At 41.2% G+C, this 23,165-nt stretch overlaps 2 protein-coding genes across 3 annotated transcripts; both read left to right on the plus strand.

Moving 5' to 3' along the window:
- Positions 1 to 2,798: 2,798 nt before the first annotated feature.
- On the plus strand, positions 2,799 to 9,352 carry LOC146612588 (delta-like protein 4). Its single transcript, XM_085342788.1, has 11 exons — positions 2,799 to 3,251; positions 3,332 to 3,583; positions 4,039 to 4,096; positions 4,667 to 4,930; positions 5,698 to 5,758; positions 5,979 to 6,109; positions 6,243 to 6,412; positions 6,674 to 6,893; positions 6,986 to 7,727; positions 7,816 to 7,924; positions 8,026 to 9,352. Exons 1-11 carry the CDS (start codon positions 3,198 to 3,200, stop codon positions 8,029 to 8,031), a joined length of 2,067 nt encoding a protein of 688 aa, XP_085198914.1. The 5' UTR covers positions 2,799 to 3,197; the 3' UTR covers positions 8,032 to 9,352.
- A 1,108-nt stretch (positions 9,353 to 10,460) lies between these two features.
- On the plus strand, positions 10,461 to 12,012 carry LOC146612589 (glutathione-specific gamma-glutamylcyclotransferase 1-like). Of its 2 annotated transcripts, XM_085342984.1 has the most exons (3): positions 10,461 to 10,732; positions 10,901 to 10,936; positions 11,582 to 12,012. In XM_085342984.1, exons 1-3 carry the CDS (start codon positions 10,562 to 10,564, stop codon positions 11,996 to 11,998), a joined length of 624 nt encoding a protein of 207 aa, XP_085199110.1. In that variant the 5' UTR covers positions 10,461 to 10,561; the 3' UTR covers positions 11,999 to 12,012. The 2 variants fall into 2 exon arrangements, with proteins under 2 accessions (XP_085199110.1, XP_085199109.1); XM_085342983.1 differs by having other exon boundaries at positions 10,461 to 10,936.
- The last annotated feature ends 11,153 nt before the right edge of the window (positions 12,013 to 23,165 follow it).

Consider the following 23,165-nt stretch of genomic DNA (forward strand, 5'->3'; position numbering starts at 1 on the left):
AGTCTCCCAGACTTACAGTAACGTTTGAACAATTTGGGTTTGTATCCTTAAGGGGGTATTTTCTGTATGTTTAGCGTAAAAATAAGAGCTGCTTAGGCTGTGGATGGTGCTGTGAGAGAATGGAACCACCCCTTGTTTTTCTAATTGCAACAGCAGGTGATTTCTCCTCCCAGCGCGGCATGCTTAGAAGCCTCAGATCCACTGGCAGCGCACATCAAAAGCCCCATTGATTGGCCGGACAGATTGGGGCATAGAGATCAAATGTGCTGTAAAGAAGTGTTAAACTGCTGCGCATTAAACAGGCCAGATATCTGAACTAAAAGGGGGCCATCTGTTAGCTTTGTAACTTTCTACTGCACTTTACTAGATTGTTGATACTACTGGAACAATGGCCAAGACTGTGGTATAATGAGACAAAATAATGTAATGAAAAGAAAAAAAATGCTTCCAACTGGATCTAAAACTGACACATGACCCCACTGAGCTTAATGTTTTCATATCAGTCAAGTGGATTTTCACTTAGGTATAAGGTTCATTGTCCAGTGCAAATTTACAGTAAATACTTAGTGACATTTAGCGAATGAAAAATTAATTTAAGAAAGTCTTTGATCTCTGTTAACTTCATGAGGGACACAATAGGCTCGATGTGTTTTGTAAATAACAAGTACAACAGTGTATTGACAGTGGTCGCATACTTTTGAGTAAGCATGCTCCGACTCATATCCTCACACGTATTTAATAAAAACAAACAAACAAGCAAACCTGCTCTATAAACGTACAAACAGTGCACACCTGATTGGATGGCCGGCCTCTTAAAACCTATAACGTATGAGCAAGGTTTCCTGGGACAAAATGAATAAATAATTGAGACTTCCGATGATCTAAACAATTGCATCAAGCAGTTTCTCACCAATAGCAGCTTGCCAATAAGTCCAAAATGAGTCAGCAGCCGCTTTCATATCTCTTCATTTTCCAGTCAAAATGTTATTTTTAGGATTTGGATGCCAGCTAAATATATACATAGAACAATCACGAGTCGGCTTTACAAAATACTGTCACAAAGAAAAATGATGTCCCAGGCAAGGCCGCAGATGAAACTGCGGTGGGCCGATGTCTGTTTCCATGGTTGTGTTTATTCTAGAGCAGCACAGCAGAAAAGACTCTGTTATCCTATTGTTTGCATTGGCCAGGAGTAAATAACTCATAGAGCTAAGGACTAAAATGTCCGTATTAATCGAGGTCAGGGTTTCTCCCCATTTAGATAATAGTAACAATAATAATATAACGACAGTGATAAAATCACAATTTGTAAATATTAACAAAGTCTGGTGAGTGCATCACCCCAAAGGCACTTCCCCGTATTTCAACCAAGCCAGCGTTTTCACTTGCGTTGCACCAAGACGTTCCAATCCAAGCATCGCTGCGTGTTTAGCACAGTCCAATTACTTTACAAGGAATTGAAACCTGAGCTGCGCTTGAGAAACCTTAGCCAGACTCCATCAAATATTAAAGTGTACGGGTGTTTTGATGTGTATGAAGGGAAGGCAGGCACACCATTACACATGTCTTAAGAGATTGATGAGGCTCTAGAGTCTGTGGAAGCCATATATACCAGCGAGATGCCCTGTAGATAAGCAAATTCGGGTCCTTTTTGACACAAAGCAGAGCAAGAGTGCATGGTTGAAAGCAGGCACTGTACGAGGCTGCACTGATGCACCACTGCAGGATCTGTGTGATTCAGTCAATGGTGGGAACGCCAAATGCTTCAATACAGGAGAAGTATGAGATGTCTGGGTCTATTACTCACACTCCTCCAAACTCAATAGTCCATTGTCTCTGCCCAAAAGTGGAACCTCAAACCTATAAGTCAAAGGTGGGGGGGGGTTAAAGATGATGTCATCTCTGCAGGAGAGCCGTTCAGCCACACACCTTCATGGCCAGGGAACGGTTACTAAATCCTGTTCCCTCACTGTAAATCCTCCCAGACAAGTTGGCCTGCTGCAGGGGTGATAAAGGTAACAATGCCTGCGCTCAGCGTGAGTTTTCATGAGATAAAATTGCATATGGCGTGTGAATTTATTTGCTCTGCCGCCTTCATATACTGCTTTGAGTTCATTTTTCTTTTCCCTCTTGGAACAATTATGCACACACTTGAAAGAAGAAGACTGTTTTTCAGCTGCCATGTGGATGTTAGTTCAACAAACAGTGCTCAGCTAGAGGACAATCTCAGCTTTGTGTTTGTCCACACATAAGCGTTTCACATGATAACTGCCCATTTATAGAAATGGACTTAATATTTTACTTTATATGAGGGTCTTGGTCTCAAAAATCGTGGGTTCCTCATCTGATTTATGAGTGACACCACGTGTTTAACATTTAAATCCATTTTGGGGAGGGCTGTCTCCTGCTCCATCTTCTAAAATAAACACAGGGGAAAAGAAAGAGACACAAGCAGTGACCCCTGAAGACAGCAACAGTGAATCTAGAAATTCTGGATGCCTGAAAGCTTCATCTATATTAACACTATGAAACCCCCCTCCCCCCTCCCCCAGAAAAAACCCCCAACAACCTACTATTGAATTTTAGTTTACGCATAAACAGCGTATGAAAGCACAGAAAATCGCTTATTTTAAGCAACAAACTCCTCTAAAAATCATTATACATGTTAATGACACTCCATGTGTGAGAGAGAAAGAGAAACACACACACACCAAAAAAAAAAAAAAGTGGAGAGGGGAGTGGGCGGTGTTTACCCACTGACATTGTCTGTAACGGCGTATAAAAACTGAGGAGGGACGTCAAGCATCCTTCACTGGGAGTCACTATGCGCTGATGCTCCGCCACATGCCCGCATCACTGTTGGCAAAACAAGGCTCACATCAGCACAGCAAACTCAAACAACAACTAACCGGCACGATGGATGGGCAACATAAAGACCGCAGAATGAGTCACTTGTGGATATTGACGTTACTGATATTTGTCTAACCTCAAGCACACGGATAACTCGGTCTTTTCCCAACTTCTTCTTCTGGATACTGATTGTGGAGCTGGATCTTGTCCTACAGGCTTTGGAGGAAAAGAAAAGGATTCTATTTATTCTGATCACTTTATTTTATCATCACTGCATTTTTGGAATAGGGGCGTCTTTTTGTGGGAGGACAAACTGTTTTTTAAGGATACGCACATAAAACTAAAGGATGGCCGTTTGGTTCACATCTGTCCTCGCAATAGTTATTACAGTATCTACTCAGGTATTTTTGTTTTTTAAATCTTTGCGTTTATATTTTGGGAAAAATTTATTTTTCTGTGCTCACTCTTCATTTCCTTCTAGGTTTTCGGAACGGGTGTGTTCGAGATAGAGCTGAATAATTTTCAGAACACGAAAGGTTTGCTGGCAAATGGGCTTAGCTGCGGCATGAGTGGCTGCAGGACTTATTTCAAGGTTTGTTTGAAGAATTTCCAGAAGGAGGTGTCTCCTGGAAACTGCATATTTGCCAACGCCAGCACACCTATTCTGGGCACCGACTCCTTCAGCATCCGGCCGGACGCCAGGCTACGCCTGCCGCTCAACTTCACCTGGCCGGTAAGAGCACCTGTCCTGTCGGGCGCACTCGTCTGACGCTTTTACGCAGAAACCAAACCAAATCTACACGTTTAAAAATGCGCTCTTCACAGCTGATAAGTGCTGAAAAATGCTTCTACCAAACAACACTCTGAAATGTATTTTGCATATAGTACTTAGCTTTTGTCACACCAATTAAATGCAACGTTTTTGTGCCATTTAAACTACGCTTAAGGGTCAGAGGACTTGTTTTATCCTTTGCCTAAAACTGAGTCTGCGTTCAACTATGTGAACTCATGTAGGACACAATCCAGTCCCTATATCTGTTGCCGGGATCATTTGAATTAAGTGCAACTGCTTTCTTTTATATATATGTAAAGTGTTGTGCCCCAAACCCCGTTTCATCCAAACAAAGCTAAAGATATGAGATCTTCAGGTTGTTTTGTGACCATTGTTTCCCTCATTTGTCCCCACAGGGTGCTTTCTCCTTAGTTATTGAAGCCTGGTATTCTCCTGCAGCGGAGCAGCCCGGAGGTGAGGAGATGTTTATTGGGTTTTCGCCACTAGAGGGAGGCATTGTGGGTGTAACTTGCTTTACTTGTTACTGAAAAGTCCGCTTTTATCAGAAACGTGATGAACGTATGAAGTGCTGGCAAACGCATCTGGTGTTTCAGCGTCATGGGTTCGTGTTTGTTAGGATGTCATGAGTCACACGACAATCCTTTGCAATCAAATCTCGCCAAACACAATCGTACTTCCCTTGATTTATTTTTGGCAGGCATGGGAAAGTGTACATCGCTTAAATGAGAATTTGAACCCTTGCCAAAAGTCCCATGACAGGCTTTTCCTGGATTTTACACCTTTTTTTTCCCTTTTTTCTTTTCTTTTTAATCTCTGTGAACGCAGCGCGTAATGGCGAGAAGTGATGGCAAGGGGAATTTGAGGAGGCCTTTTAAGTATGCCTCTTAAATTGTGTATCGTGTTAAAATTTATAATTGTTAGATGTGTTAACGTCATAGAGCAGCCTAAATTTTAAACAGTCTCTCATGTGAGCCAGTTTGTGGCCTAAATAGGATTAAATGTTTTTTTCTGTTTTATTCACAGATACCACCAACCCCGAATTCTTGATTAGTTATTTTACCATCCAAAGGCAGTTGGGAATAGGGCGTGAGTGGTCCAAGGATGTGCTCAGCGGGAAGCAGACGGAGCTACGTTACTCATACCGGTTCATCTGCAATGAAAATTACTACGGGGCCACTTGTTCCAAAAGATGCGCTCCAAGAGACGACCGTTTTGGCCACTTCACCTGCAAGCCTGATGGGGAAGAAGCCTGTCTGCCGGGATGGAGGGGAGAATACTGCCAAGAACGTAAGCAAGAGTGAAGACACCATATGGGCACTTTTCTTTGTTTGTATAAAAGGTCATGAGTCAGATTTCAGGAAGGCTGCTTGCGCATTAGTCCTAAATGGAGCAAAAAACACAGGCCATTAACAGCTTTATATTAGGTAGTTACAAAGGAAGATAAGGGAGGTTCTGTACATTTGTTTTTCTCTCAATCCTTCCAATTTTTCTTTTTCTTGACTTCATTTGGCCCATATTAAATGACCTGTTAAGCCACATGATCACAGGTGTGCGTGGGACGCGAGGAAGCAGGGCACAATTTGCGCACAAGTGAGGTTCAGGTGAAATCTGACGACAACTAACTTGATGCTGCTTTCTTTCTGGGCGCGTGAGATTTAATCCAGGGCGGTGGTCGCTCGGCAGCACGCGTCGGGGTTAATCGCGGCATTATCGCCCGCCACGCGCCACTAAATTGCAGGCCCTATTGTGGAGGCGGTGTGGGGCGGCAGCTGCACACGGGGCTCGAACAGTGCGCCCGTAACAATGGGGCAGCTGTCCTGCTTCCCCCCCCCCCCCCCTTCTTTCTTTTTTTTAGAGCAAACATCTGCTCCGCTCTAACCAACAGTGCAAAAAATAAATTAATGAAAAATTAAAAATCATGCAAAGTCAGTGTGCCTCGCGACACTCAACAGGAAATCGTTTTTATTGATACACCAGCGAGTAAAATAAATAAATACTGTTTTAATAATTGCCTAATAAGTTAATAACACTAAATTATCCCCCCCCCCTCTCAGCAATCTGTCTTGAAGGCTGCAATGAAAGGAACGGAAACTGCACATTACCTGGAGAGTGCAAGTGAGTATTCACTTTGGTTTGGTGTCCCTCCACAATTAGCCAACGAAAAGGGTAAATAAAAGTCAACCCTAGTCATGAGAAATATAAAGTATTCAAAGCACAAGGGGACCTTTTTTCACTATTGTTCCCCTTTTGTCAGGCTTGTTGTAGCTCTTGTATGTGAGTGAGCAGATGAAAGTTGATTTGTGTGTGATCCAGCTATTATATTTTGTGTGAACAGATGCAGACAGGGCTGGCAGGGTCTCTTTTGTGATGTGTGTAAAATCCACCCGTCCTGTAAACACGGTACCTGTAAAGAGGCTTGGCAGTGCAATTGCAAAGAAGGCTGGGGGGGCATCTTCTGTGACCAAGGTGAGTGAATTAGAAAGCGACTCCAGACGTCTTTGTCTCAAAGGATAATGCAAAAAGCAGAAAATGTCTGGCTCATTTGATGCAATCCCTCCTTTTGGTTCCAGTAATCACGTTTTCTCCTGTTTGTTTACAGACCTGAACTACTGCACCCACCATAAACCCTGCGCAAACGGGGCCACGTGCTTGAACACAGGCCAGGGCAGCTACACCTGCACCTGCCTGCCAGGCTTCACCGGGGTTAACTGCGACTCGGAGGTCAGGGAATGTGACAGGCAGACCTGCCACAACGGAGGTCGCTGCCTGGTGAGTCCGGAAGTCTCTCTCTCTCCTTTCCCACAACACAGGCTTTCCTGTTTTTGTTTTTGCCTCCGTCTATCTGCTTGTCCAGGAGGATGCTATCGATTGTCAAGTCAGTGGGTGACCCAGTTCACAGACGATGTACTGTAAATAGAATTTGGTCTAAGGATAATGGGGTTTGTTGGGGCAGTCGTGAACAGGATGTGATAAAAAACGTCTGACACGGAGGGTTTTTAAAAAAAAAACCTTATATCTTTTCTCCTGCAGGACTCTGAGGATGGGTATAGGTGTGAGTGTCCGCAGGGATTCGAAGGACAACACTGTGAACACAGGGTGCTCACTTGTGCAGACAAACCATGCTTCCAAGGTGGCACATGCCAAGAGAAAGATAATGGCCGTAGTTACACATGCGAGTGTCCACCAGGATACACTGGACTTAACTGTGAGAAGAAAGTGGACAAATGTACCTCACTGCAATGCACCAATGGTAAGAGACCAGACGCACATCACTGCAAAAGCATGTATGGTGCTGTATTTCTACATCAGCAGTAATCAATAATGATGGTGTTTTTTGCACAGGTGGACACTGCGTGGTCCGCGGTAACCTCCGAGTGTGCAGCTGTCGCTCAGGTTTCACGGGACCGCGCTGCGAGATCAATGTCGACGAGTGCGCCGCAAACCCCTGCGCAAACGGCTCCACCTGCATAGATCGCATCAACGACTACACCTGCACCTGTCCCCTAGGGTATACAGGCCGCCACTGCGACAAGCCCACAGACTACTGTGCTTCTCAACCCTGCCTCAATGGAGGGACTTGCACCACAGGAGCCAAAGGCCAGTCCACCTGCATCTGCCCGGCCCATTACAGCGGCCCTCAGTGCCAGTTCAACAGTGAGCATCAAGCCAACACCCCCAGCCCCACAATAAGCTGGGAGTCCAGTGAGAAGCAAAAGTTGGTAGCCATCGTTTTGGGTGTGGGCGTAGTGGCTGCTCTGTTGCTTTTGTGCATGGCAGTGGCAGTGATGGGGCACATCAAGAAGCAGAAGGATAAGGAGCAGGACTCGGACACCATGAACAACCTCTCCAAGGTTGACCTTCAGAAGGAGAACCTCATCTCTACTCTAGAGCTCAAGAACACCAATAAAAAGTTTGAATTGGAGGTGGACTGTCCCAGGGAAAAGTCTAATCACAAATGCATCAACCACTACCACCTGGACTATAAACCCTCCGCGAGGTACAAGGATGAACTGTCCCTTGTGGACAAAGATGAAAACTGTGAAAAGTCAATAGAAGACACGAAACATTTAAGTAGAATGTACAGGTAGGTGGATGAGAAGAGATGCATATGTTGACTTATACCACCATGCACTGTTTTTGTGCCGTGTGCCTGACATGTTGTGTCTTTACAGTGAGAGACCAGAGTGTAGAATATCTACAATAAGTTCTTCTGGAGATTCAATGTACCAGTCTGTCTTTGTAATAGCAGAAGAGAAAAATGAATGCATCATTGCAACTGAGGTAAATCTATTTACTTGTTCCAGCCCTTTAATAACTGGTCATTTAGATCTTGCACGTGTTGCTGTGATTGTCACTAAATGTTTGGACTCTGTCTCTTTCAGGTATAATAAATTGAATATATTATTCATCGTCAACATTGGATTTCTTGTGGACTGTTTACAAGTGTGGAAAGACTGGGATTTATTTAAACGCAAGTTGCTGCTCTTGAAAACTTGATAACTGGATAGAGCTTGTGTGCTCTCTGAATGCAATAGAAGTAAAGCTACTAATCTATGTGCGAATGTAAAGACTGGGATTTCTTTTTTTAAAAAAGGGAAATAATGAGCCAATCAGGCTTGCTCTCGCAACCTCGTCCGCTCTGTTCAAGTTCCTCCGAGGGCAACGGGCCAAGATGCGTGTGCCCGCATGCTGAGTGGAAGAAGCGGGCTATCCCGATGGACGCTTTCCATCTTATTGCAGTAATCGGCAATCAAACAAATCAACTCACCGCCAACGGGAATGTGGATGGAGCCGGCTTTTTTTCCATTTCATCTGACCTGCGACGCGCTATGCAAACAAAAACCAGCATTGTGCTAAAGAAGAAAAGAAAAAGGGACTGAAAAAAAGAAAACTACTGAAAACGGTTCATTTTTGAGAGATGTTTAGGATTATCGTTTGAAAATTCAATCCGTTTTATAAAGAATGTATTCAGCCTTGATCACAAAGCCTTATACCCCCTTTTTTAAAGGGAATTGTTGTGCCCTGCTTATCTTGATTTCTTTGTGTGAAAGATCAAATGATGCAATATGCTAAAGCGCCGTGCAGGGAAAACTCATAATAAGGCCTTGTTTTACTTTATGCAAAATCCCCCTTAAATCAAGACAAAGAAATACATGTTGTGACTATCGTACCGAGAACGCCTTTAATGGAAATTACTGAATCAATAATGTTATTTTGTAAGATTAGTATTTCATTAGTAATTTAAGTATATGAAGCACTGATTTTTCTCTTTCTATGTTTTATAAGATTATTTTGTATATAGTGTATATTTATATGTTGAGATTAGAAGTATGACTTGTACATCTGTTTTTAAGTTGATGCCTCGCAAAGGTGAATATATTTTTAAAGTGTTTTTGTTTTGGTGTTTTTATTGTATTGTTATTATTTTTGCTATGAAAAGAAACAAGAACTACATATCTGGTACACTGTTTGTTTGTCGGTCTTCGTCGGTTGAGTGTCCATCTGGTCGAATAGAGATCCTAAATTAAATGTTGGAATCATCTAGAAGCTTTATTTGTGTCGCCTGGTGTGAAAGTGACGTCATTGTCTATAGATGCAGTAATATTTGGCCTGGTAGCTTCTTCTGATGATACTATGTCTATGAGATCTGTGTCTGCGTGATATGAAATCATTGTGCTAGCAATCATTCAGTGGGCAGCATTGTAATTGGCAGGAAATGTAAGAAAATACTCAAACATATATATATATATATATATATATATATATATATATATATATATATATATATATATATATATATATATATATATATAAAAGTCTGTATGTCATAATAAAGAGTCCTTGTTGTCTTTTCTGCTTAAATGGATCTTGGAACTGCTGCATCTCTTGATATCTGCGTCTATAATGATCAATAATTGATTCTTGTAGCTGACTGAAAGGTGAAAGGTGTGAGAAACACAGCAAAACTAGTGCGCGGAGAAAATCTATATGTCCTCGAACTAATGGCGCATGATCACAGCAAACAAAGGGCCCCGCAGCCAAGGCTCCATGATGCACACAGGGACTAATAACAATTGCACCCTCTCTTTGGAGATCTAACACTTTACTTACTTAACCCAGCCTTCAGCCAATATCAAAGCACCAGGCTGATGTTTCTCTCAAGTAAAGAGCCATGTCTTTCACAACCACCTGGTGGCAGTAGGTTTTATGTGAAGTAACAAGAAAGTAGTTCTCTCCTTTCTTAACCCATCAAATATCATCCTCACCGACTTACAGAGGACAAACTGATCTCAGTTATCAGCCACTGCGGTGTTAAGCTCGTCTATAGAGAACACAGATACCTAATGAGCTTAAGAGAGCACAGATATAACAGTCCCGGCTATTTATAGGTAATGTGATTACCGCTGCACTATGAGTTTGACCCTATGCTGTATATTGAAAGTGCTCATAAAGATTAAAACGTTAGAAACAAAGACAGTTTCTTTCTTCTTTTCTTTAAAATATATCTGCTTATTCTTCTTATTTCCCTGCCCCGGGTGCTTGCGTGTTCTCATGCGCAACGACTCAAAACTTAGGCGAGGCGTCGCCACAAAAGAGCCCCGCCCCTTCTATTTAATTGGCCAAGGTCGTGTCTCTCTGACGTACTTTGATCAACAAATACACATGTGTGCACGTCGGTATACTAAGGAGGAATGGACAGTATTTGCATTTTGATGACACTGACTAATTACTGATGTAATGATCATTGTGACGTGAAAGATGGTTCCTCCTTTCAGCGCTTTATTTATCTATATATCTATATATAGGAGCAGCCTGATGTATGAGACTCTATGAGGTCGTAGAAGACTGGAAATAACATCGAGCAGCTACTTGTGGACTTTTGTTTTTTCTCTTCCCAAACGAAGTTAAGTGCCTACAATGAAACCTCAGGACATTATAAAGGAAAAGAGCAGCCTGTGGATATTTGGCTATGGCTCCCTAGTGTGGAAACCCGATTTTGAACACAAGAGAAGAAAAATAGGGTACATTAGAGGATACAAGAGACGGTTCTGGCACGGAGATGACTTTCATCGAGGGGACAAGGAAAAGGTGAGATTTGCAGCCACACCTGGAACACAAGTATTTCCTGCTGATTCTGATCCTTTAGGAGTTCGCTCGTGCATTTTTAGATGTAGGCTACAGTATGTTGTTGTGAAGTATGAAGCATTTTCTTGTTGGTTGTTGAGTTCTCACTGTCGGTGTTTTTGCTCTCTACAGCCAGCCAGAGTTGTCACACTAATAGCAGATGAGGAGGTGAGTGAACCACTTAAATATTGAATGTGTAAGTAAAGCAGTGGATTCAGAAATTCTATAACCCTTAAAAAGCAAAACTAAAACTAAAATATCTTAAAAATATCTTCTTCTTCTTTTTTTTTTAAATGTCAGCACAACAAGCCCGATGAGGCTGTGTTGTTTACTCAGACTGGAATGTCTGACTGTGAGTCACTGGTCTTCTCAGATGTATTGCAATACAAGTGACAAATAAAAACAAATAACAAGTAATAACTCTGCTCAGAAAATAATTAGCTAACCGGCCAATCACACTAAAAGAACAACTTTGCTATTTTAAACTTTCCACCTTTCTGATTATGAGTTTTTGTGTGATGTGTTGCAATAAACTGTAACTGTGGCGTGATAAACAGGGAAAATGTTAAACCCATTATTTACTGGTTGTCTACTGTTTGTTCTACTGTTTAATGTTCTAATTTCTATTAAATTCTGGCACTGGGTCAAGTAAAAACTGGACTTTAAATAACATCCTATAGGCTCAATCAATGTTGTTTGACAAACCAAAACACTGTAGTTTTATTTTTAGGTTTTTCTCTCTGAATATGTTCACAAAGTCAAGTCTTGCAAGTGTTGCAAGTGTGTCAACCTCCACCTGTTTGTACTCTGCAGGCTTGCACGTGGGGCGTGGCCTATGAAGTGACTGAGTGCCAGGTCGAAGCGTCTCTTCAGTATTTAAACATGAGAGAGGTTGTCCAGGGCGGGTACATAACAGAGATGGTGGAATTCATTCCTAAAGACGGTCACGGTTCAGTGTTGTCCCTTGTTTACATCGCCACACCTGACAACCCCATCTACCTCGGGCCGGCCTCGGACGGGGAGATTGCCGCCCAGATTGCCATCTGCAGAGGCAACACCGGCCACAACATTGAGTACCTGGTCCGCCTTGCAGAATTTATGAGGCACCACTGTCCGGAGGTGGAGGATGAGCACCTTTTCTCTATCGAGACAGCTGTTTTGAACATTTTCAGCAACTGCAGAGAGCTCAGGTCCAACGACAGGAAATCCCTGCTGCTGGAAGTTATATAAAGAGTAAACTCCGCTTTTTATGAAAATAATTTTCATTTTAGTGGAAAAACAAATGAAGTCTTGGTAAATATTTCAAGGGTAAATGGTGCTTTAAAAGGAAATACTTTATTTGGTTTCAACTAAAAGGGAGAAAACTATCTCATGTCACTCGGAAATCTATGACATTCTCATCTCATCTCATTTTTCAACTGTTCACTTTAATATGCAGGCGACTCTCATTGTATTTCATATTGCACACAAAAATCAGCACGTAATGTTTTTAAGATTCCACACTATCCACAGAGAAGGTCTGACATTTTTATGATATGTTATGATATTGTAACCTTGTTAATATTATGAAATGTTAATGCACATTTTTTAAAATAAAGTTTTTGAATAAAAACATACAAATCTGTATGAGAAAATTGTGTTCGGGATTTCCTTCCCTGTTTATCTAGTCTCATATACATCTCTTATATTTTGTCCGTGCATACAGACCCTCCTGATTCATATTCCCACATCATATCGCCAAAGAAAGCCACCTCTGGCATTATGAAAGTGCTTAGTTTTCCTCAGAGAGCTGTTAAAAGCATGGGCCAAGAATCTTTAAGACACTCTTTTGTGAATTTATATTAAATTGGATGTAAGAAACTTCAAAGCCTCTCTATGCAGATTCTTGTGACTTATAGAATGCTTTAAAACTATTTTCCTTGCTGCTCCCAGTTTTATGCCTCTTAAATTGTTCCAAGCACAGTGGTTGGTCCAGCTTTAAAGGGTCATTTTTTAATTCAAGGCATTCCTCAAACACACAAAATGCATTAGCATCTCATTTTGTAAAACCTCATAAAGTCTTTTAACCGTCGTAAAGAAAACTGACGGTGAAAAATAGCAAAATACTGATAAACATGGTGCAATGTTCAGTGGTGTTGGCGTTGGGAATAATCTGTTTACCAGAGTGCACATAAGCTATTATAGAGGACCCACAGTCCTTACAGTATAGAGGGAGCGTTAGGGGCTCTGCGGGCAGGTGGGGTGCAGATAGGGTTTCTTTCCCTGTCTGGGCTCCTTCCATGGATAAACAAGCCACAGTTCTGTCGCACTGCTCTGCTTTCCTAGAACTCAGTCCCAAACTAGGTCAAAGGTTTAGAGCCATGAAAACAGCAGAGCAAAGAGATCTCACATGCACAAAACATGTAAAACAGACAGAATATCCTCTCAGGTAGAAAAATCTGTAGAACTCATTACATAACTCTGTTCTCAGAGATAAAGGTTTCAGTGAAAGTACATTTCTGTCAATACAAGTGCAAGCTCTCCCTCGGACGAATTACTGAACCGTAAATTATGTTTTCCAAGTGCCAAAAAAGGTACATAACAAAGCAGTAAAGGCTGCATATTTTCACAGTTTGTTCAAGACTTTTAAGGTGTCATGTCAGCTGCTAGTCAGAATTTAGTCCTACAGAAAAGGAGATTAGGTACAAATAATAATAATGAATAAGTCTTCAACTTATAAATGAACATATTTAGTGTATTCTGACATATCTGATTCTGTATCTGTCTTATTACGGTCACACGGGATGAAGTTCTGGGTCCAAATCTTTGTGTGCCATTTATTCTCACCGAGCTTGGTCTGATTCTTTGGTTTCTTTGTTTCTGTTTCTAAGTGATTACCCCTGCGCCCAGCATGCACTTTCTATTGTTGTTACTATGCTTAATTTTTCCAGCATTACATTAAAGAACAAAAGTGTTCCTCGAGATTCAGCGCTGGTCTCTGTTAGGTACAAACCACTGTCCAAGGTACAACGATAGTACCTGAAAGAGCATCACCCAAATGATAAGCCGGGGTTGACCATACAGTGACCCAATAAGATACTGTTTGCAGAAAAACAGTAAAGTGAAGCGAGCTATCAGTGTTGTCTGAGACGTGGCGTTTTCATTAAAACTAATGAGATTATCCAGATAAACAAGACAGAGTCATGTGTTTGTTAGTGGTTTTCTACACCCCATGTGGTCACATGTGGTACACAGAAACCTGGTACTGTGCAGTCCTGGTACAAGCTGTTCATGACAAAAATGTCAGATGACCGTGATGACTCAGAAAATATGAGTACTCGTTTCCCTTCAGTCCACGCCCAACATGCTTTTAATTTTTACTATTCATGAGTTTACTAAAGAAAGAGACGCTAAATGAATCGAGAGTTTCTGTTTGCACAGCATTCAGTTTCTTCTTTTTTTGATGAGATTTTATTCTTCTTCCAGTCTATTCTTCAACGTATAAGTAAGGCTGCACCTCTACTTCTTGCCATGTTAGGATTTGAAGACACTAATACCTGTTGGGTGCATCCTTCTCCAGCTGGCACAGCAGGCCTTTATCATAAAGTTCTTTCATTCTTGAGTTTTTATTCATTTTTGTGCTTGGTTAGGTTTAAGCATCAAAACTACTTGGGAAAAGTAGTTATTGTAGTATGTTGTAGGAGGGTTGTTTTCACAGTTAAGCTAAGGAAATAATGACACTGACATGGATCTGAGGTCTATTACAGGCTTTGGTCTAACGCTGGGCTGTACACCACCTGATCAGTTTTTCCATGCATTTAATTACAAAAACTCAAGACAGCCTGAGTCACACGAATCATCGGCAATCACACGCTGTGTGCTCAATCTAAAGTATAATTATGGGAGCTACGACGACTGGTAACAGATAACATTTAATGGACTGATAGCATTCAAAGCAGATGACTGCATGATTTACCGCTTACTGTGGCTATAACAATAAAGATAAGTCAGTCAATAAAACCTCTTTACCATACCAGTGTTTGGCAAAGTGCAGAGGAAATGTGAGACCTGGGATCAATATTCTTAGGAGGTAATTCTTCACCAACATATGTGCAAACATCTCCATATGTCTGACATTTTGCATTCTTTTTTTACTCTTAATTGCATTGCTATTTAAGCCCACAGAATTGGTTCTATGAAGCTTTTTCTTTTAATAAGTAAATTAAAAAGTAAAGTGCATATTTTGTGCTCCATGTGCATTGTGAACCACAATTTTAGGAAATTATGTTGTTAAAAAAGAGCCCTAGTTGTAAAGAACATTGACAATAACACAAAGAGACTGAGGTCATGTGCTCAGCATGTTCAAGCTGTTCTATCCACCACTACACAGAACAGTTGTCACGTCCCTAAAAAACACTGTTTCTTGTGTTTGGAGCCTCCACCTGCATGCTAATGTGTACTCAATCTGAACTCTTGACCTTGGTTTGGTCAGTCAATGGCTGATGGTCATCTTGGAAATATGTTAAAGAGAAAGTGATTAGGCCGCTAATGGAGTCCATCCACTTTAGAGCCCTTGCCCTCTTACACTGGATGGTCAGCTCTGTCTCCTGAGGGTCACCTCACCCCTCTATGAGAGGACCTGAGTGTTTTTTTGATTGGGAAGGCAACTTCATCGAAACAGGAAGACCATCTATTAATAAGACACAAATAATGTTTCAATCGTCTAATAGACGCAGAAGCTCGTACTTCACGTAGTAAGTGCATTATACGAAATATAAAGCTTTCAGGTTACTCAGATCAAAAGCGTAAATCTGACTTCTGGTTTGGGCCTGAGCTGCGTCTGATCTGGTTACATGTGGCAGAAGAGAAAGATCACAGTTGGTATTCATCCATCATTGTGCGGCAATCAACACAACTCATTCATTATCACTAGCAGTTTGCATGAAAAGTGTTTCTTCTCGTCAAAGCAGAACATGACTCATGTGGGCTGGATCTCTTAATTCAATCTGCACAGAGCAGGAACGGGGACCTGCTGCCTCGATCCCTGAGGAACGTCACTTTTGCACCACTTAATTTCATTTCCCTAATCTCATTTACACCCAAACTCACCGCGGTGTCACTGGTCTGGCCGAGGGGTGTTGTGCACTGAGGTGAGAGTTTCTAAATGTACGCAATCTGACTTTAAATCCAAAACACCACAATAACTGTTAAAATTACTCTACGCTGCTTTGTGTGATGTATAATCATGAATCGGGATGCCAGTGGTAGCAGGGCCAGTCTATTTGCCATCCTAATAACGAGCAATGAACACACACAGCACAGCTGCTCTTGAGTAATTACTGAGGAAATGAAAAAGAAAGAAATGTCACAGATGTTTGCACTCTGTTCTGAGTGACACCGTGAATACAACTTTTCATATTTCCTCTACTCTTTGGCAAAGAGTGTGGCAGGGAGCAGTTATTGAATGTCCTATCTTTATTGTTGTAGCTATAATGAGAGCTGCTGGAGGCAGTCGTAAATTATCAGTGCTCTAATGTGGCTCGATCGAGCTCTTACTCCAAATAAAACAGTCTTTATGAACTGGCAGATGCTCTGGGCAGCTTCAGTCAGTCACACCCAGAATGTACTGTCCCTGACACACATCACACCAAAAAAGTATCGGTGGAGTGTGGTACTTGGCATTGACAACAAAGAACAGAACTGGTTTTGAAGGAACAAATTAATTATAGGGTGTACTCTTACAGACAAATACTACATAAACAACGCCTGAGTCATCGGAATTTTTTGGTTGGAACATTTTGTAGCAGGTTTGGCATCTGGTCACTGCATCGTAACACTGGAAAGCAAAACAAACAAACAAGAAAACCAAAAACGAAGTTCACCCACACAGCAAAATCTCCAGTGTTAAATTAACACTGGAGAGTGTCTATATGGGTCCACACCTCTGAGTGTTAAATACAACACTGTTGAGTGTTAAATTAACACTTTTGACAGTGTTATATGTTTAAAAGTAACCTAGTCAGTTTTGAAGATCAACAATGGCTAACACTGAGCAGTGCTGATTTTCTAACACTGGAAAATAACTCAAAATGTTAGAAATATTTTAATTGATGAAATATGTTCATCTACTGGCTCATTTCAGACACTACGACGTCTCCAAGCTCTCAGGTAGCTTGACTTGATTTCTCAGAGTGAATCAAAAGGCCCTGGAGGTTTCCGGCCATTTTTCTCTTGAGTGTTTTCTCTCAAAGAACAGGAAAGGCTGCTCTGTTTCCCACACACTCACAGAGGTTCCATATCAGTGCTATTTTACAGGACAGCAGTTAATAATCAAGCAGCTGCAGGGTCACTGTAACTTTGTCTTTAATCTGAAAGACTGTGCTTAACCAAAAATGCTGGTCTGAAGTTTTCTAGAGGGAATACTATCTTTAAACCCAACCAACCATCCACCCATTATCTTCCAATAAATCCATTCAGGGTTTCAGGGGGCTGGGGCAGAACTCTACGAGTTAGGTACTCATGGATTTATAAGGGACTTATTTAGCGCTGTTTAATAAAAGCCAACTGTGTAGTTCATATGATAGTGCGAGCATTTCACTCACTTTGCTGTGATATTTGACATGATATTTAAGTGTGTAATCTTAGAAGTGAAATCCACAAATGATACTCTGTGTTTGTCTGTGATGTTGTGTCCATTTGGAAAGTTCATGTTCTCATGTTAGTCAGCCAATTACAGCAGAGCTTCCTGTTTGAAGAGATTGTAATCAGGCCTTGGGAGAACATATGCTGTGTGGATTGATGCGGAGCCAGTTGAAACTAAAATAAGGAGAAAGCACAGATGCTTCCAAAGGCCAAAGGGTGAAACCTCTGTTGATGTTGTTATCAATTTCATAAATGAATTATTGTGATTTGCAGGCCTTTCTGACAACAGGGTTCCTGAATATTATGGCAAAAGTAAGACTGAGATGATGCCATCAGTGACTCACCTGGAAACTAAAAGGTTCAGGTTTTCCATTTCTATAAATGAGAGCAGTCAACAATCCAGATTAAAGCTGACAGCTATGTGACGTAACCATAAAAAATACATGGGAATATCCAGCAGCTGGTTTTGTATTTGCATTGTGTAGCAGCTGGAAACTTTTCCTAACAAGTGTCTGAGAGAGTCTGCCAGAAAACATTTTGTTTGCAGGTAAAGATAACTACAAAATGGCAAAACAAAGTAACCGAACTACTGCAAATGTTCACAATGTTCCTCACACGAGTTTCTGCAAATTTAGTCAACCTGCGAGTTTTATTACATGTTCACAGTGTGAGGATGATCATGTGAATGTGCCCATTCACAGGCAGCTGGGGGCTTCCCTGCAGTATGTTGAACATGGACATGTATGGTTCATCATGGTGACGCTAAAACACACCTGTGAATCTGAGGTTTGTTCAGATCTGATCCGTTCTTCATCCTTCTCTCGTGGAAGTGTGTGAAAACTAGAATATATACCAGCATCTTTAAAAAAATCAGAAACCTGTGTAAACCCACATTTGTACTTTAGGAAAAACATATATTAGCTCAGCTTATATTTTTGTTACGGAGCCAGGTCACCTGCTGGCCGTACCTTTATACGTACTGCATAAATGTAAGTTCAGTATCAGTATTCTCAACTAAGTTCCGAGGAATTTCAAAACTATACCATGGAGTCCACTGTGTGGAAATATCAGCATTAGCTGACTGATTTTTAGAACTTCATTCAATATTTTTTTTTCATTCATATCTACAAAGCTAGTAAATGTGTAACTGCCAGGCTGCACATGAGCTAGTTTAAACTAAACGTTTCTCTGCAAATATCGATATAACATCCATAAATATTGATTAGTAAATGCATGTGAATCAACATAAAAGAAAGCTATTATTTATCCTTCTTAGAGTGATCTAATTCTTATTTTTAATTCAGACAACAAAATCTTCTCATAGTTTTAATATTGCTCAGTTGTGACTCATGTAAAGTCCCAGCAGGCGTAACATGTCGACGTTTTGTCTCGTCCCGCAGCGTTCCTGAGGAACGCGAAAGGAGACCTTCGGCGTTCTTATGGTACGCGGCGGGTTATGGCTGGAATCCAGTGCAATGACGCTCCCGCGGTAATGGACGTTCCAGCCCTAACCATAACCTTATTCCTGATCTTAACCAGGACTATAATGATGTTAAATAGCGTGTTTCGAAGCGATTTGAAGAAAAAGAGCGAACATGTGTAGACGGAGTCCAGACGGTTCTCATGTCCTCTTTTTTCCGAGGTCGTCATTTAGGAACGTGGTGGGTAGCCGAAAGCGTAATATGTTGACGATTTGTCACCTAGCGTAAAATGTTACGCTTTGGGAGCGAGAACGTGTTGCAGAAAGAAGATCAATCGATATCTACAGAAATTCATCAACTTGTCCTAAAGCCACTTTGCATAGAGGATGATTTAGAAAACATTTTTCAGGGCTTTTAAATGTGTGTTAATAATCCACATTCCCATGGTGCAGACAAATAAATATTTTTTTTAGTTTTTGAACAGGTTCATGGGAGAGCAGCTCTTTTTTCACTGAGGGCAGAGGACAGACCCCTTACGATGCTCTCTGGAGGGTAAAGTGGGATTAGTCTGCTGCTTCTGGACCCCAGCAAGGATTTAATGGAGCAGAGGTAACTAAATTGGCATGGGTTCTTGCTGGCTAACAAAAGCCCCCAAAATCATTAAGCTTTACTTAAAAATTGGGGCAGGATGACTTACCATAAGCTGGCTCAGATCCAAATGGCTACAATGTCAATCCAGATTAACTGAAAATGCACTGATACCACAGTGCATCTCAATAACTGGCAACAAGGCAAGAATACAAGCAAGGGTCATGTGCAGAACAGACGAAATCCACACAAGTCTCAACGTGAATCACTTTGTGTGGTGAGCATAAGGTGCGAGAATTTGAGATTCACTGAGAAGAGGGCCGCAAAAAAACTGAAGCGGTATCATCACACTAACCCAGCTCCCTACTATCCCTGCACTACTAAAAACAAGTCCAGGTCTGAAACTCATTTATAAACTGGAAGGTCACTCCTACTATATGAACAGTGCCTGGCACAGACTTCCTTCGTCATTTTTGTCTAGCGCTAATAAAAAGTTGAAAGTTTTGAGATGGTGTCAACAACATCAGGACGAAATCTTCCTTTCACTCCCTTGAGCTGGTACGTGTGAGTTCCTCAAGCTTCGCTCTTCTGGACAGAGACCTCGAGGTTGTGTTTTTTATACTAATATGCTGAAGCAATAGAGTAAGTTATGTCAAAAATGTACCTCCTTAACTTAGCATGTTAGTTTTTATGATTGTCTGGCATATCTGCTTTGGGAGTTAGCATTTATTAAAGTATTTAGTACAGCTGCTAGATTAGGTTTTCTCATAGATTCAGAGTGGAGCATGTTAGTGAGGGCCGCACGGAGAAGACTGAACACACAAAGCACTGTTTTGTGAGTGTTTGTAATTGGACTTTTCAGAGAACAGTGGTTTATACTAGAACAACTTAAGTTTAATGACGTATAAGGTAAAGTGTTCCTGTTATGTGGAGTGTGATGGATGCACCCCTCCTGCTCTAATCCTCATCTACTTAAAATGAGATACAGGAAATGTTATGCAAATGGCTTGTTTATCAATCCATGTCGGCATCAGCCACTTGTTTTGTGGCCTGAGAGTGCCATGCTGAGCTCCGGCTTAGGGGGCAGCATAATCTTTTAACACCTATCTGGCAGAGATTCCCTATTGTTGTCAGATTTGATATGAGACAGGAAGTGCAGGCAGATGTTGAGTTTATTTTTAAAATACTGGGCTAATAGTTTGGGTCGAGACGGATGCGTTTGTGCTGATCTCAAACTATGCCTTTAAATAAATAGACTGCAGTCAGAGCACACTGACAAGATTTATCACTACATATTGAAGGTGTGGAATTTGAAGTGAGCTCTATGCATGCCAGAGGGCTCTCCTAAGCCACACACACAGAGAGTCTCTTCCTAAGCAGATTACCTAAATAAATCTATGTCGGTATTCACTTCTGCATGTCTAGTTATACAAAAATAGACCGTGGGAATGCATAGACTAAACATGTTTATAGCAACGTATGCATCCCAGGACACTGAGCCATTAACACTCTGCTGACATCTGCTGCACGAGTTAAGGGTGATGCAAGCCTTTCACAGACATTTGCTTCTATTTGAAAAGCTCTGTGACAGATCTGAGATGATAAAAGAAAGTTACAGAAAAACAATCTTTGGATGCAAGGGTATTTAAAGACGACTTCCTGCATTTGACATTTACCTTGGATTAAGGAACAGCACATTGTGACTCACAGCTGTCAAAGGTGTAGCATGGGAGTTGAGCAAGCAGAATGATTTGTATGGAGAGGAGGTGGGGTGGGGACCAGATGTTGTCCTCCTACCACGGGGAATAAACTCTATCACTCGCACCGCAGGTGGTGGGAAAAGGGGGGAGAGAAAGGGAGAAGAGAAAGAGTAAGTGAGAAACAACGGCAAACAGGAAGCAGAGACCTTACAACACAATGCTCGCAGAGTTTCCTGCAGGTTCAGACAGATAAGGAGCAACACTTTGTTTAAAGCTGCAGTTTCAACCCCCCAAACGTTTCCCGGGCTCTAAAATATGTTGCGCCGCTTGCTGGTACAATTCTTCTGCAGTACAGCTGTGATATGTTGGAGTGCAAAATTTGGATTGTTTGCGAGGGAAACAAGCTCAAGGCTCAGTGCAAATGTTGCAACAAGACATGACTGCAATAGCAAGTTCAATTAAGGAAAAGTACAGTAAGATAATAACCAATTATTTTTGCAGACATTACTAATATTACCATAATGGCTTTTTTGTAAGGTCAGAGACTGGCCTTAAAAGTGTGGCGTAATGTAATCTAGATGCTGGATCATAAGAAAATGACTCCAGCTGCATTATAAACCAATTATAAATCAGTTGTGCAGAAGAGGTTTTCCAAGCCAAAGTTTTATTAATTTATGATTTTTTGTATTTGGTCAAAACTTCCATAACGTCAGGCTTAAAATGCTTTAAATAACTTATTTAATGCATTTGGTATTTCTGCCTAGAAACACAAATCAAATGCATGATGGGAATTCAGACAAACTACAGACTTCACAATTAAGCAGTTTCCCCTGAACTAAGGCCAGCATGTGATCAAAGAATTATCAGTGTGAGCTCCTTTAACGTACTGTGATTAGTTATACTAGCAGAGTAATATGCTGAGTTTCTGCAGATGTGGAAGTCGCTGAATTGCAGATGCAGTCTGTATGAGTGTGTTTGCAACAGAGGAAATGTAAATATGAGATTTAAAAAATATATATTTGGGATTTGTGTGTGTGTGTGTGTGTGTGTGTGTGTGTGTGTGTGTGTGTGTGTGTGTGTGTGTGTGTGTGTGTGTGTATTTATGAACCCAGTCACCCTGAAAAAAAAAAAAGACAGATGGGACCTGACGTCACTACTATGAACTGGACTTGATGACAAACAATGACCTCCACTACTTCCCTTCAGCTCTGCTCTTTGCTCTTTGCGTGGAAGAGTAAAGCTGGTATTGAAATGTAATGTATATACCCAATGAAAACAAACCGGCCTGAGAAATGTTGTTTGGAGCTTCTGGGTGCTGAATATTTCGCTGTGTACTGATTAAAGGAATATTAAAATGAAAAAAAAAAACGTTAAGCTTATTTTCTGTCACTTCAGAAAATAAAAAATAATTTTCTGAAAGTTGTGAATGAGTCAGAATAATTACCTTTTCTGGTTCGTTTCACGAAATCAAGAAACTGCACCTGAGTGAAGCACCGTGAAGTACCCGCTCCATGCTGGAGCAACACTGCCCTCTAGTGGCCGGCGATGGTATTACATCACTGTCGCGCGAACATAATGCATCTCCGCACAGAAGAGAATTTAGGAGTTCGTAAATCTACTCTCGCGATAATATCGACGTTATTACTACAGCTGTTCACGTTAGTATATTCAGAATTGGGCATGTATAGAGTTTGTAAAGTCTTCCACAAATTTGTGTGTGTTAAGTTTACACATTTACAAACAAGCACTCTGCGAAATAAAATTAATTATCCTCTTATGCCGTCTTTAACGTCCAGTTAAGTGACCTTTATTGGATGAGTCACATCGAGTGTTTGGTGGGAGTGACTATGTAAATCTGCATCAAACGGAAACAGTCAAAGTGTTGAGAAGAGGTCACTCATCTGATTGGGCGCCTTTGTTCTTTCAAATCGAGGTGGCCTTCTCCCTTTATTGCCACTAACAGGCCCCCGGGGTGGAAGAAGACATGTTTTACATTAGTGCTGCACTCCTGCATAGACTTTCGCACTGCTGGGATTCTAAGATAGTGCAGTGATAATATAAGGGAAG

The sequence above is a fragment of the Diplotaxodon limnothrissa genome, linkage group LG19 (genome assembly GCF_057381915.1).
Source record: "Diplotaxodon limnothrissa isolate DT_005_m linkage group LG19, D_limnothrissa_male_GT1.1, whole genome shotgun sequence".
Taxonomy (NCBI): domain Eukaryota; kingdom Metazoa; phylum Chordata; class Actinopteri; order Cichliformes; family Cichlidae; genus Diplotaxodon; species Diplotaxodon limnothrissa.